Genomic DNA, 15130 nt, shown 5'->3' with positions numbered 1-15130 from the left:
TTGACAACATTATAAGGAACTCGTTTGTATTGTCACTTGCTTGACATAGAAGTATAGATTAGGAAAAAAGATCATTAATAATGATTTGATTCTATCAACTACAATGTAATAGCTTTTCCTCAAACGAGGCTAGAATACTTGATACTATTAGTCGATGAACAATTAATTCGACACCTTGATACGCCTTACACCTCTGAAAGGAAATATAAAGTGGTTATTGTTTAAATATAGCACCTAACTAAAGTTAAAATCAATTCCACAAGGAATATGACTTGAACCTACGCCGATTGTGGTCATTTGTGCTCTTAGTCTTATTTCCAAAGGGGGGGGGGATATAATAGGAAATCCTTATATTCTTCACAAGTAAGGAAGTAGCAAATATCAACTGAACATGTTTTTGAATCAATGAGAGATGAAACAATGGTCCTGTGATCTCCATGAGTTCATAATGTCGTAAGATCTTATATTAGTAACCTTTTCAGGTGTGTATCATGCAAAATCTGTAGGTTAAGTTTACCTAAGTGGTTGGTTCCCTAAGTATACGAATATCACCACACAACATGATCCATCTACTTGTGTTTGTTTTAGTAATCCTTACCCTTGATCCCAAATTAATTATTTTTGGATAATGTCAAGCTATTAAATAAGGGTTGATAGCCTCAAATCTCCATTGTATAATCATTTTCCCCATTCATTAGATTTTGGTTCAACAAGTAAGAATAAGACGAGTTCTAATGTATGCATCCATTAAAACACAATCAAAATGAAAGAAAAAAAATACATGCTTGCACACCATTCAAGGATTAGTAGACTTTACCTCTACTTTGTTATTCTTTATGGTTCCACAATCTTGTTGTGGGTTGTTAAAGAATGACAAAAGTCCCACATCGGTGGTTAATGAGATGTATGGACTCCTTATAAGGCTTGGACAATCCTCCTCCCTTTGAGCTAGCTTTTGGGGTGTGAGTTAGGCCTAAGACCTAATTTCATATGGTATCAGAGCAGGGCCCGTCTCACCCGATGTTGGGACCCCCCGAAATCAAAATTGTCCACGCACCAGATGCTAAGCAATGGGCGTGAGGTAGGGTGTTAAAGAATGACAAACTTCCCACATCGGTGGTTAATGAGATGGGTGGACTCCTTATAAGGCTTGGGCAACTTTTGGGGTGTGAGTTAGGCCTAAGACCTAATTTCACATGGATTTAACTATTTATAATTGTATGGTAACAATCAATAATTAAATAATAATGCATAATCATGTCCAACAAAAATAGATGGTGAGAAAGAAGGATGCAGTGGTTTTCAGAAGTGTTGATACAATGGTCTAACCTCCCTAACTATCTAAGCCAAGTTTCTTGTAGTAGACTAATAGTAATACTTGTTTCAAAAATTTAATGACTCTCCATCTTCCATTCTCAATGTTATGTACCCTGTACTAGTAAAAAATGTGCACTAATGGTTAAATATAGATAAACTCCTAGTTACCAAAGAAAAAAAATAGTGTTTAAAAGTTGTCCCTCAAGTCCAAGTGAGTTAATGAAACAAATTTGCCTCGAGGAAGGTTACTATTGTGAATCCCAAAACATGGAACTTTTCAATAACACTTTTAGATAGGGATGTCAAATGGACGATTTGGAATGAAATTGAACAAGTTAAAATGGTTTGAATTAACATATGGATTAGGCTAAAATTAATCAAAAAGTTACTTTGGCTAAAATGAGTGAAGCTAAAATGGGCTAAAATTGGGATATCCAATTATTTTTCAGATAGTCCACCTTTCCCTACCCCCCCCCCCCCCNATCCCCTACCATCCGTCAAGACTAGAACCTTTAAATCTGACTCACAATCCCGAACCCCACTCGATCCAACTCTGGTCTTAGACCCAAGACGTTACCACGGCCCAATACTAACTCAAAACCCAGACGAGAGTCTCAACCCTCAACCCCATCCCAACACTCATGAAACTAGACTCGAGACTTGACCCTAACACAAAGCTTGAGACTCGGCCATGTCTAGGGACCCAAGACCGTAGACCCAACCCCAACCCAACAATCCTACCTTTAGATTTAACTCATATTAGCTCTTTGTTGAATCTAATAAATTGAAGACAAGGATAATCTATAGCAATCTATCTATCTATCTATCTATCTATCTATCTATCTATCTATCTATGCATATAAATATATATATATATATATATATATATATATGTGTGTGTGTATATATATATATATATATATATACTACCTTAAAAGCATAAACTCCTAAATCGAATGTTATTACTATAATACCCTAACTAAAAGTACTCAATTTATTTTATTTATTAATTTTATTATTTGTAATATATTAAATGTAGATACTCTTTCATATTAAAAGGGTTGTGATTTTCTCAAAGAGTTGTGATTTTTCCAAAGGGTTGCGAGTTTTTGACGGGTTTTGATATTTTCGATGAGTTGTGACTTTTTCAAAGGGTTGTGCCTTTTTCGATGAATTGTGACTTTTGCAAAAGGTTATGATTTTTCCGACGAGTAGTGACTTTTTCGAAAGGTTTTAACTTTTCTAATGAGGAACAATTAGCACCTATTCATACTACTATTTGTTAGCTATAAATAGAGGGTCTCCTCTAACTTTTAAATTACAAATTTTGAGTGTTCTAATCTTCTTCTTAAAAAATCTAAGGGTTATTTGCAACAGTTGATTAAGTTCAAAATTCAACGAAATATGAGGTACCACATAAGAAAGAGTTGTTGAACAAATTATAGCAAATCATTCATAAATTCACAATCATATTTTTTCTTACGATTTCCATGTGTTAACAGTGACAAAAAGTTGTCAGAAAGACAATAATGATAAATAATATGAAAAAGGTCACATGATTTGGGTAAGATATTTCTTCTTTGATTTTTTTTTATTTTTTTACCCTCAAATGAAGCAGTTTGTTTCTAATTTGCTAAAACAACGGGCATCAACATTGTCCATTGAATCAAAAATAGATTTTCACCTTTACTTATAATATGATAATATAGACATGATAATAATTACTTTTGATAGATATGTAAGTAAAAATGAACAAATAAAGTAAAGGGTTGGTGACAAGAGATTTTAATCTAATGAAACACTATAGTGAATATTGCATGAAAATATATTTTCGTGTTCCTTCTTCATGGACTATGTATGGTTCCATATTTTTTTTCTATTATTTTGTGTTCATTTTAATTTGAGAAAATATTATGTCAGGAAATAGGAGAAGACTACAATTTTACGAAGATATGGTAGAAACTTAAAGAAATGAAATAGTTTTCTCCAAAGGTGATGTTGTCCATATATTAAAATCAAATTATGCTTCTGAAATATATATGTATATCTAAAACAAAGAATTGGTCAAGCTAAATATTTGACACATACTCAAACCTCAATTTTAATTTAGTAATATTACTTCTATTTTGGAACATTGTATACTATACATATGATACGCCCGTGCAATGCTAGTGCTAGTATATGAAAATGTATAAGGTATAAGGTTCATTTGCACAAACAACACTTAAAATTTGTTGGATATAGAACCAATCTTCTACTTCTTTGACAACACAATGACCTGAAATTTTCACATCAATCTCATCATACAAATTCCATTTACTAACTATTTTCCCCTTTGTGAATCAATCAGATATATGACTTCTCTATAAACATGAAACAAAGAGTAAGGCACGTACCCTAATTTTGATCTTGTACAAAATATAACTCCTAGGGAAGCTAACTCATTTACATGTATAAAATATGGCCTGACTAAGAAGAACAAAATACATGTTTTTGCCTTAAGTTGTCCCTCCACAGAAAATGCTGACTCATAATTGGTATACTGATAAAAAAAGCCTTACTGGAGTTGTATACACTAGCTATTTGCACTGCATTTAATCCACAGCAAAACCCTCCATGTGTTGAATCCTGTTTTCTCACTCTCTTCTAATCAAGCATTCTTTAGGTAATCCAAATTCCTTTTTCTGCAGAAGTTTTTGTCTCCAAGTATCATTATGCAACTTGTAATGCAACACCTAATGAAATAAAGGAAACGCCGTTCAATACCGTTCCCAAACAAGAGATGCATGGTTGAAGCTAACAGAGTTCTTTTCAATTAAAGAAGTGATGTGAGAATGGTAAAAGGGTTTAGTCAAACTTCAAATTGGCGAAAGAAGAACTCAACAGAATCCTTTAGTTAAAAAGACAATACTGGAATATAAAAAGATGTCAAGGCTTTGAGGGGAGGATAATAATGGTGAGGTGAATATATTAAGATAAACCAAGATAGTATGTTCACTCAGTCTCAGTATTAAAGAAAACATGACATATACCTGTATGAATGTGGCAAAGACATCATCTTCCTCTAGCTGCAAAAACTTTAGGCCCCAGTCCTCAACACTCCCACGTATTGCCTTTTGTCTCTCAGCTTCAAGCACAACTGAATCGCGATACAAAAATCTCTGCCAGATTTTCTTCACATTTTCCAATTTGAATTTTATTTCTGTCTCATTAAAACTCTACAAGAAGTAAATTTATTATTTAGCAATCCTAGCTAAAATATGAACGAAACAAAGAATTCTAAATTGAACTGAAGATAACATAGAGTTACCCGAAGAATGTTTAACAGATTAGGTATTTCATCTTCACGTATCCTAACTGCAAAACTTTCATAGTTGAGAAAATTCTCATATGGTAGGTATATCCCATCCTGAACGTAGAGAAATGGAAGTCAAGAGACGCAAATTAGAAGTATGTTCAACAAGCTTGAAATTTTTCTTTGATCAGAAAAATGAATCACTCTTAAAGGGCACAACAAGTATGCAAGAGCTTCAAAAGGCCATAAGTCAAAAGCAGCCAATAGCATATGCAAAGCTTCATATTAAGGCGCTTAATTATCTGTGACAATCCTCCAGAATAAAGCATGACATAATAAAGTACCTGAATCACCACAGGAATGCATCCTTGCAAAATACTATCTTCCATTCGTCCACTCCAACCATCCCCAGGCATAACCCCACAAAAGACGGAACTTGCCAATTCGTCATGGTAGTTCCCAGCACGTAGTGGTGTCACTATCACATCTTCTGCATGCTGCTTGCCAAGCTTGCCTTCCTTGTTAAGGGTTGATCCAAATTCTTCAGCCACTTTTTGCCTTATACCCATACTATACCTGCATATTTCACCAACAGCCCACATAATGTTAAACAAGCTGCATGCTAACTGCTAAGGATGATTTGTAAACTGACAGTCCAAATGCCAACATGCTCTCTTCTACCAATAACGGTTAATAATTGAGCTGTCAGAGATCCAGAGGTTAGGTTCTCGAACATATTGTGCTTCATGTGTTGCAGTAGAAATCCAAATCTTATTAGCTTTCCACTTACGTATCTTCTGGTCTTCCATTTTCATAAGCTGGTCCAAGATTTCCATTAAAATAGAAGAATGTTTTCCGCTCCTCACGAGGTCTGCACATATTTGGTCTTGGTCAATATAAAATAAAATCTGAACTATTGCTGTATTTCAAAATAACTATAGCTTGATAGAGACCTAATATATGTGATTCATGGATGGTAATTGAAAGGCAAAACTACCTGGACCAATATTTAGCACTTAGAGAACTTTCATCAGGTCGTTTCCAAGCAGGAAGTACGAGATCTTTGTCAGGGTCAAAACATGTGTGGTTTCCTCTTCTATCTGAGGAAATTGGATCCCAATTATCACCCCAATATGCTGTTGTTGAATGGTTATGCTTTGAGTTTGTATTACCCCAATGAACCAACATAATGCTGTTCCATATCTCTTTAGGAGCATAGCAAGCACCTTCATCCCATGAGAAGAACTGCCTTAACAGAAAAAAAGATGACACCGGTGAAATCAATACCATAAAAGTACTACAGCTTCTTTTTTCGTACACTCTTTTTAATGCAAGTTTAAGCATCTCTAATTACTATTATCTAATATTAATATGTGGACATCTTTATAGAGAACATACCCAGATGTGATCCTTTCCAGCTGAGCGGCTCCAATAAGGATACTTTGTGATGATATGATCATAAGCCTTTTTATAGAATTCAAGCGTCAGAGAACTTCTCAACCCACCATGGATATGTTCCTGAAATTGATCATAAGAAAGGTGTAACCTAAATACATGTTCAAGATGAAATGTATGGTATAAGGATCCAGAAACACAGATATATATAAGTTGAAAATAAGATCTTGCAATCAATAGAAAAATATCTATTCTCTAAAGTAGAAGTAAACTCCATTGGTATTTGTTAAAGAAAAGACATTGAGCCTAAGTCAACCATTTAAGGAGTCCATGTAACCTAAAGCCCACAGATGTGGGAGTCAACATTTATGTCAGCCTGCAAATACCCAACTTCAAGCAGGTAAAAGTTGAAAAAAGATTCAAAATGGTAGGAATGGATAATCATACAGAGGTGTTCCTTTGTAAAAACTAAAAAGGGCATTTTTGGTACCTGAAATGGAAATCATGGTTTAGCTTGATGTCGGCAGACACTGTGAAAGTGCCAACAGCCAGACAACTCTACTAATTGCATGGGTTCTCAATTGTTGAATTAAACAAGATTTATATCCTAGTGGTTATTTGTTTGATCAACAATACAGAAAAATAATATGCATCAATACCTGCATGCTCAAGTGTGGAGCATCATCAGCACGAGTTATAATACATGAATCAAGAACAGGAACAAAGAAAAAGTCTGCTTCCTCTCCATTCAATGTCCGATGGGGGCTAGCTAACATACTTTCATAGAGTGCCATCTACCAAAAAGAAAGTATAAGAAGAGTTAATCAACGTCTGCCCAAACATTCAATTTTTCTTAGTTAGAAACACATACAGTCAGATACCTGTGCACCATACAGCTGGTCAGTCCATACTGTAGCATTCCTCTGATCATAGATTCTGTTTATGCATTCTAGTTTAAAATGACGTCCCTACAATATTCAGGAAGCTAATAGGTATTAGAATTTCACACTCCAGGTGAACGGATAGGATGTGGCAGGAGGAAATTGTTCTAACCTCCAGAAGAAGACTGTTGAAGTCTGGGGGCAAGTCATAAACATATAAAAGGGGCCTTTTCTTCTCCACAATAGCATCTAAATTGACAAGATTTCCTTTGCTGTTCACATTCTCGGGGACAGTAACCTGCGCTGGTCGTAGCCAGAGAGGCCACTCTCTAATGGATGACAAAACGGAGGGTACACTGCAATCTGTTCCAAACCAACCACTGTCACACTGCAATATGTAAGTAAAAAGAACTTGTGTCATAATAAACCATGTTAAAGCTCTGTTACTCTCAACATACTTTCCAGGGGAAGATAAAGTGTCAGAAGGAAATTAGATATTGGTGAAAATAGGAAGATGAACGATTACAGCTAAAATCTGCAATCAACCTCTAAATATTAATGAAATACTTTTTAAACATTCCGCACAGAAAAGACAATGAGGACTGACTTTACCTGACAAAATCCACCGCGACACAACCCGTGGCCAGAGCATTGATTTATACAAGTGCTTAGTACAGACACCTCGCAGAATCGACCCCAAAGACCATCATACTTGCAATCACACTCTTCCTTGAAAAGCACCTTGGAGGCATATGCTTCTTCTGGATCCACATTACACCATCCTCTTTTGCTACCGTTTGTTGTAAAGACATCAAGATCAGCTTTTGTGAAGTCAGTCACAGGAGCACCACCAGGTTTGGATGGAGGACTACATCACATACAACCGCAATTATGTACTGCCAGGGTTCTTGTGATGGAATAGATGCAAATAAAGGTCAAATGAGAAATATTTTGGCTTACTTGATTGTAAAGCCACATGTCTCAGCAAGAGGACGATTTGGGTATCTTGTGCCTTCCCCACAAAAGCACATTGCTCTAGTTGTGTCACAATAAGCAGGACAAATTGAGACAACCCAATGCCCAAAAGGTTTCTCCTTTGATCTAGGGTAGTTGCAGCTCAACTCCTGCCTCTCAGCACATTCTTCACCTGAAAAGATATAGCATGTTAGTAACGAAGAAAATCAGATGAGAGATTTCAGCTATTGCCTAATTTGACATAGTTTGATTGTGTTTCACCCTAGAAAAAATAAGAGTTTCCAGCTGATATTCTTAGTGTCAGAAGTTGTTTGATATCTTTCTCCTCTCCCCACAGATAACAAAATGGCAAGGTAACTATTTATCTTTGTATGACAAGTCATTGACAGATCAAACAGGAGGTATGACTTTACAATAGCCCAGGATTTGTGATATGACTTTACAATAGCCCAGAATTTGTGATATGTGCGCATGCATTTGTGAATTCGCAACCTGGTAAGTGCTTAACTACAGGTGCAACCACATCAGACTCCTATAGTAAGAAGAGAAAACGAGTTTAAGAAACACGCAACAAAGTAAATACAGAACGCCTTTAATTTGTATATTTCTTTGTATGGAAGATATCAGAAGTTGTCACATTCCAAATGTGCTTTCATATTTTGTTTTAGGAAATAACATTGTATCTTCTCCCTTGCATGAATCGAAAGGAGATCGAACCATTACAACCATGAACATGAATCAAAATGACTAATTTGAAAGTTAGTTGTTGGCTAATCAAAACACAATAAAAACCAATTTTTATTCAATCTCTTGAGAATTTAAGACACATTTATGTCTAAGATGCAACTTGCAAGAAAAGTTGGATGGGCATTGTTGGAGAATTGTATCTCTGAATCTTGTAAAACCAATGTTCAAAATCAAAGCCACAATAGTTGATTCCTAATATTTCACGGCACAAAATTCTTACAATGACTCTTGTATAAACCCAATTATTTGGTTTCTTGGGGGAGATATTCTGCTTGTTCATATCCACTGTATGCCATGTGCCACACTCTTTAACAAAGTTTTACATACCATTTCATGGACACACAAATCAAAATCAGATTTCCCAGATGCATGTTGATATAAAGAGAGTGAATGTTTACCAACCAGTGAAACCATGAAAGCATCGGCATTGACCCAATTCGCGATTGCAGATGCCTTGACCGCTGCAATCATTCCTGCAGCTCTTTCCACCAATTTGCTGATACCAGTACACTTACAATAAGCTAAATCATCTCAAAAAACAGTTTTACCAGAACCAACATACATAACTTACCAAATTGTTCGATAGACAGATTTTACCAATTGATTTATAAAAAGAGGGTAAGATAAGTGTTCCGAAAACAGTTGACAGTTTCATAATACCTCAATGACTTTAACAGCAGAAGTAACTGAATCACAACCAGCTAACCACTGACCAACCTCATTCTTCCACGGAGCACCACGATATACGACACCATTGTGTATATCAACAGCAAATTTGGTTTGATTTGATATAATATTGTTGTGGGTTGACTTAGTAGAATTGATAGGTATACAAGAGTTCTGATACTGCCTAAAGTAATCAAAAGAAGGAACAAAAGGGTAGAAGAACAAATGAACAACTGAAACCAATGTCACTATTAAAACAATTATCGTCACAGTAGACCATGAAAACATGCGTTTCTTATTAAACAACATCATTTTCTCTTCAAATCTTTATATTTAACCATATACCAAACCAAAAGTAACAAACCAATTCGAGAATTTTAAGCAACAAGCATGTTCAAATAAGCAGTTTGGGATCTGAGATGAAGATGAAAATGAAATAGATTCTAACATATTTATATTGCTTTTAGTCAACACCAGTTAACAACAAAATTTTACATTACTGTCACAGAAGAAACACCACTTAACAGTTTGCTTTTCTAATGTTAAAACTTTGAATATGGTTAAAATTAGAAAATAAATAATTCCCTCCCATCTGCCAAACAATAGTAGTACAAGTTTGTTTTATTTTTTACTTGCCAGATCTAAAAGTATTTTTTTATTAAAATGATGTAAAATATAATAATAATGAACAATTGGTCATACTAAACCAGATGAAATAATTAGCTACAATTTATTAAAATTATTTTATGAGTATCTATAAATTTAAAAGCTTTTAATGTAAAATAAAAGTAATCTAAACTTTAATTTTTACATAATAACAAATGCGCCTCAATAATACAATAATTAAGTCGGATGGATACATGAATCATCTAGAAGATTCACTCGATATAGGGCCCGTGCTTATGGGCCCACTTTATTATTTTTTTTATGTTAATTTATTTGACACAATTTGGAGAGTTAGTAAAAGTTTAACATCATTCATAGATATTTTAAGTTGTTAATTATTGTAATATATGTTATTTTATGTAATTTTTAAAATAATAATATGTTATTATCTTTGTTTTATTTAGGAAAATTGTATGAATTATCAAACTAATAATTCAAATTAAATGTTACTTGTGATTGATTCACTTGATACTTATGATTAATCCCTTTGACAGTTGTGTGTGACATACTTGATACATGTTAGTTGTTGAATTGTGAATATTGAGATGTCATTGTTAAGACTTATGAATTGTGTATCGTGAAACTTTTAGGTTTGATTGATTTCTATGTAGGTTTTGGTTTGATGAGGTATGGTTAGGCTGAAAAGATTACTCGTTTTCTAGCTAGTTCTATCTTGTTTATTTTGCTACTTGTTAAGTACCGTGTTGGTTGATACTCAATCCTTGCTTCTACACTTGTGTAGGTTCGAAGTCCGACACCATGTGATTACTCTTCTTCTTCTCCTATTTCCTACGCTTGTCAAAGGACTTTTCTGAGGTAGTTGTTTTTCATGCTGATGGGCCCTCTTGTTTCTTAAAATATATGTTTTGTTCTATTTGAGAAACAAATACATTGAAATTTATAATTATTTTTTATTTCCCTGCTTTATGTATTAATGGCTTATACATGTGACAACTAGGTTTTAGACTTATAGTTGAAAGAATAAGTTTTTCACTTTTATGTTATTCTTGTTTTAGTTTCCGCATTTCCTACGTTTTAATTGGTTTGAGGCTTATTTTTCTTGATGAGAATAAAAAGTGACATCATGTCCGTTTTTGGTTTGCTTACCACCATGAGCGGTCATGACTCAATTTGGGTGGTTGTTGACAGGATGATCTAGTTCAACAATTTCATCCATGTTTGGGTGAAGTATACGACGGAGAAATTAGCTCAATTTTACATCATTCAGATTGTGTGACTTCATGGAGTTCCCATTTTCATTTTTTGTAATCGAGATTCATTGTTCACCTTCTATTTCTCGAAGGCCTTGCAACATGTTTTGGGCGCTCAGTTAGATATAAGTATTACCTTCCATCAGTCCGACTGGACGATTCATGTATTGGAGAACATGCTCCGAGCTTGTGTGAATGATGTTGGTGCTAGATGGGATTAAGATGAGTTTTCTTTCAACAACAATTTATCACTCTAATATTCATATGACCCCTTTTGAGGCGTTGCATGAAATACGGTGTAGATCCAATCAATTTGTTTTGGATGAGATAGACCCTTTTAGATACAGACTTTTTTAGAAATGTTATGGAGCAGGTTCATATGATTTATGGTTGAGTGTTGACAACCCAGAGTTGGTAGAAGATTCGTAAAGACCGAAAAGTTCCAGTCCTAGTATTTATGAAGAGTGACTATTTTTGGTTCTGAGCATCACCCATAAAAAGTGTGATGAGGTTTTAAAAGAACAGCAAGACCCTTTGAGATTTCGAGAAGAGTGGGAGAGGTGGCCTATAAGTTGGCCTTGCCACCTAGCTTCTGAGTTGTGCATCCTGTGTTTCATATCTCCATGCTTCAAAAGTACGTGTCAAATGAGTCCCATTTAATTTCACTTGATTCAGTGTGTTGAGTCCAGACTTGACCTTTGACGAGAAACCTATAGCTATGTTGTATCGGTAGGTCCAAAAGCTTAGTATCAAGGAAATTGATTTAGCGTTGGTGTCGTAGAAGTATCATTCGATTGGTGAAGATACTTGGGAGACAAAGTGTGATATGTGTGCTAGATATCCTCAGCTTTTCTAGTCTTTCATCTCTTTTTTTACTTGATATTCAAGGATGAACATAATTTTTAGTGGTGGATAATGTAATGACCTGAAAGGATATTTTTGAAATTTTTTAAAAAATTATTTTTTTTGCCCTTTCCAATATCGATTCTGAGCCATTTATGTTTGATTTTTGAAAGTTGGTTTTAGACATTGATTATAAAGTTGAGAATTTTGTATGTTTTTATCTTCAAAGGTTAAAGTCATTAAAAAAATAATTCTCGATGTCTTTTGGGGCTTCGAGTATTAGAATAGAATTCCATCGATTCCGTTAGTCTTGAAATATAGAAATTGGTATAAGAGTCGGTTTTAGATTCGGTGTCATTTTGAGGATTTCAGGTCCCTAGTTTGAAAAATAGAGGTTTTAGCCTTTAGATTGACTTAGGTTAACATTTGGGGTCGGATGCTTGAATCAAAATTTTGAGAGTTCTGTTGGATTCGAGGGATGATATTAGACCTAAGTAAAGTCTTGGTTGAATTTTCAAAGATCTCGAGCTTTATTTAGCATTTTTAGATGTTATGTTTATTTTTTGTGACTTTCATGAATAACGAGTAAAGAAGACCTCAAATTCGTATTCAATGGTTTCATTGAGTCCGAAACATCGAGTTTAGTCATTTGTACATATGATTTGTGTGTAAGGGTTCTGAACAAATCTCGATGATCCATTTGATAATTTCAGAGTTGGTTGATATTTTATGTTGTTTGTGTGCTTTGGTTTTAGTGATGGATGACTTGCTTTAGCAAGCACCACTTCAGCAAAGCATTGGTGCGTTCACGAGAGGTCAATTTCCTTGATCTTTGTGATCGCAACGGGGTGTATCACATTCTCTAAATTCTCAATCGCGAAGGTAAAATTTTTATCCGGAGTTTGATTTTGCGAACGACATCTAAGACCCTTTTTTACATGTCATTTTTGGAGTTTTAGCTATTTCCTCGTTTTGAGCTTTGTAAAATCCTTGGAGGCGATTTTGAAGAAATTTCTTGTGCTAAATTATTTGGGTAAGTTTTTATAACCCTTAAAATTCAATTTCCTTAATTATTTATGGATTTTAACATTAAAACTTATGTTTTGATTGAAAAATGGTATGAATTTTCAAGAACTTGAGTTTTAAACTAAAATGGTGATTGTGAACTGATTTTAACTCTTTTTCATATTGGTTTTCACCGATGATCTCCAAATGTGTTGGATAATGTTTTTGATTAAAGATTTTTGAATTCAAACCTCATTTTCATAATTGAATTTTCGAGAGGATAGACCCATTTTCAAAGTGTACGATATGAATATTGCTATTTAGGGAATCTTATTATGATTGTTTGATTGAATTAGATTGTGTGACTTTTGATGTTATTTGGAAAGGAAAAAAAATCAAGTCTTGAATTAAATTTTTGAATGGATTGAGGCAAGTGATCTCATAAATACTGTAAATCTAGTAGAATCATGTATTTTCCTTCATTGTTTGTGTTGGGGAGTAATGAGATTGAGGTGATGGATTCATCGTTCCATTTGATTAGTCTTAATGAATAAAAAAGGTACTAATGAAAAGGTAACATATTAATCATAATGTTTTGTGAATTGCCTTGTTATAGACCCTATTTTATTGATTGATGATATACTTAGATGACATCACTATGGACTTGAATTGCTTAAATTGTTGTCTCTTTCTTATTGTGTGAAATTGCTTATTTGCATTGATATTGTTGTGCATCATGATGAGATATGTGATATTATGCCCAAGAACAATTGTTAAGACAAGTGACATAATATAAATTCAAAGGGAAATGATTCCGGTTAGTGATGTGTAAAACGATGAATGAAAATAGTTTTGACTAGTGACATGATATAATATCAAAAAGAAATGGCTCTGGCTAGTGATATTGTACTGAAGGAAAATGGTTTCAGCAAGTAATGTGATATAAAGTCGAAGGAAAATCGTTTCATCTAGTGATATGACATAAAGACGAAGAAAAATGATTTCGATCAGTGATATTGTACTGAAGGGTAATAGTTCGGGAAAGAGTTGACTATTGTGATTTGATGCATTTTGATACTTGTTATTGATCTACTTGTTACTTGTGATTAAGAAAATTGATACTTGTGATTGATCCATTTGACACATGTGATTGACATATTTTATGTGTGTTGGTTATTGAACTGTGACTATTGAACTGTGATTGTTAAGCCGTGTCAATTGTGTATCATGAAACTATTAGGTCGGGTTCATTTCTATGCATGTTTTAGTTTTAGGAGGTTTGCTTGGAATGAAAGGATTGCTCATTTTCCAGCTAGTAATGCCTTGTTTATATTGTTACTTGTTGAGTATCGTGTTGGTAGTACTCATTCCTTTCTTCTACACTTGGCGTACGTTTCGAGCGTGGTACCATGTGTTACCACTGGGGAGCACCCCCTAGAAGTAACTGACGTCGTCGACCTTTCAGAGGTCTTGGACAAGCCTCTTAGCGTTCATTCATCGCATTGTAAAAGAAATTTAGCAGAAAATTTAAATTTTTTCATAGCATAATGCTAAAATATCACTACATTTAAAATATCATAAGTACATAGTTAAGACACTAAGTCTCGTCTTGCTATCTTAGACTCAACATCAATAGAATAGAATAGAATAGGATAGGGACACAAACCTTAACAACATAAATGAATACTTCTATACTATTGCATGAACTTAAATAACATCTTAACATGAAGGTCCTTTAATCATAAGGACACACTTAAGCTTCGGAATAACCATCCAAGCTCTTCATTTAGGAAATATCCTCTAGCCATCACCACCTGCACTTTGTGTAAAAAGATGAAGAAGAATGTGATAGAATGTATGCCTTTACTTAACAGTAATGGACCAGGTCCCTTACTACACTAATGAATAAAACAGAAAGTTAAATGCAGTAAAATCAACACAATGATTTTACGTGGAAACCTCCTTGCTTAAGGGAGTAAAACCACGACCTGTCTCACAGGATTTTCAATCGTTTTCACTAATCTTCAAAAGCAAAAGCGAAACACGATTACACCAAACGTAAGAAAGAGTTATCAATCTTACCGTTAAGCAATAGTCCTCTATTGCTTAACAAGCCTAAGTAGAAAAAC

General features: G+C 34.3%; 1 protein-coding gene across 3 annotated transcripts; it reads right to left on the bottom strand.

Annotated features, from left to right (window-relative positions):
- Positions 1–3525: 3525 nt before the first annotated feature.
- LOC107012261 lies at positions 3526–9792 on the bottom strand. 3 transcript variants are annotated; one of them, XM_015212050.2, is made up of 14 exons: positions 9271–9792; positions 9009–9120; positions 7849–8035; positions 7501–7756; positions 7061–7276; positions 6889–6975; positions 6667–6801; positions 6011–6130; positions 5610–5857; positions 5403–5483; positions 4957–5188; positions 4628–4726; positions 4350–4535; positions 3526–4052 (listed from the first exon to the last, which is right to left on the bottom strand). In XM_015212050.2, exons 1-14 carry the CDS (start codon positions 9586–9588, stop codon positions 3954–3956), a joined length of 2376 nt encoding a protein of 791 aa, XP_015067536.1. In that variant the 5' UTR covers positions 9589–9792; the 3' UTR covers positions 3526–3953. The 3 variants fall into 3 exon arrangements, with proteins under 3 accessions (XP_015067536.1, XP_015067537.1, XP_015067538.1); XM_015212051.2 differs by having other exon boundaries at positions 9013–9106; positions 9271–9788; XM_015212052.2 differs by having other exon boundaries at positions 9009–9106; positions 9271–9412.
- Positions 9793–15130: the final 5338 nt, after the last annotated feature.

Source organism: Solanum pennellii, chromosome 3 (assembly GCF_001406875.1).
Source record: "Solanum pennellii chromosome 3, SPENNV200".
Taxonomy (NCBI): domain Eukaryota; kingdom Viridiplantae; phylum Streptophyta; class Magnoliopsida; order Solanales; family Solanaceae; genus Solanum; species Solanum pennellii.
Note: the sequence above shows the minus strand (reverse complement) of the source record. Positions and strands in the feature narration are given on the sequence as shown.

What these genes read in the sequence shown, in the direction of transcription:
- LOC107012261 (XM_015212050.2), bottom strand. Translation starts at nt 9,588, where the DNA reads ATGATGTTGTTTAATAAGAAACGCATGTTTTCATGGTCTACTGTGACG. An exon ending in GTCGCGGTGGATTTTGTCAG is followed by an intron (nt 7,277 to 7,500) that starts GTAAAGTCAGTC and finishes TACATATTGCAG; the next exon opens with TGTGACAGTGGTTGGTTTGG. An exon ending in TCTTTGCCACATTCATACAG is followed by an intron (nt 4,053 to 4,349) that starts GTATATGTCATG and finishes TTATTTCATTAG; the next exon opens with GTGTTGCATTACAAGTTGCA.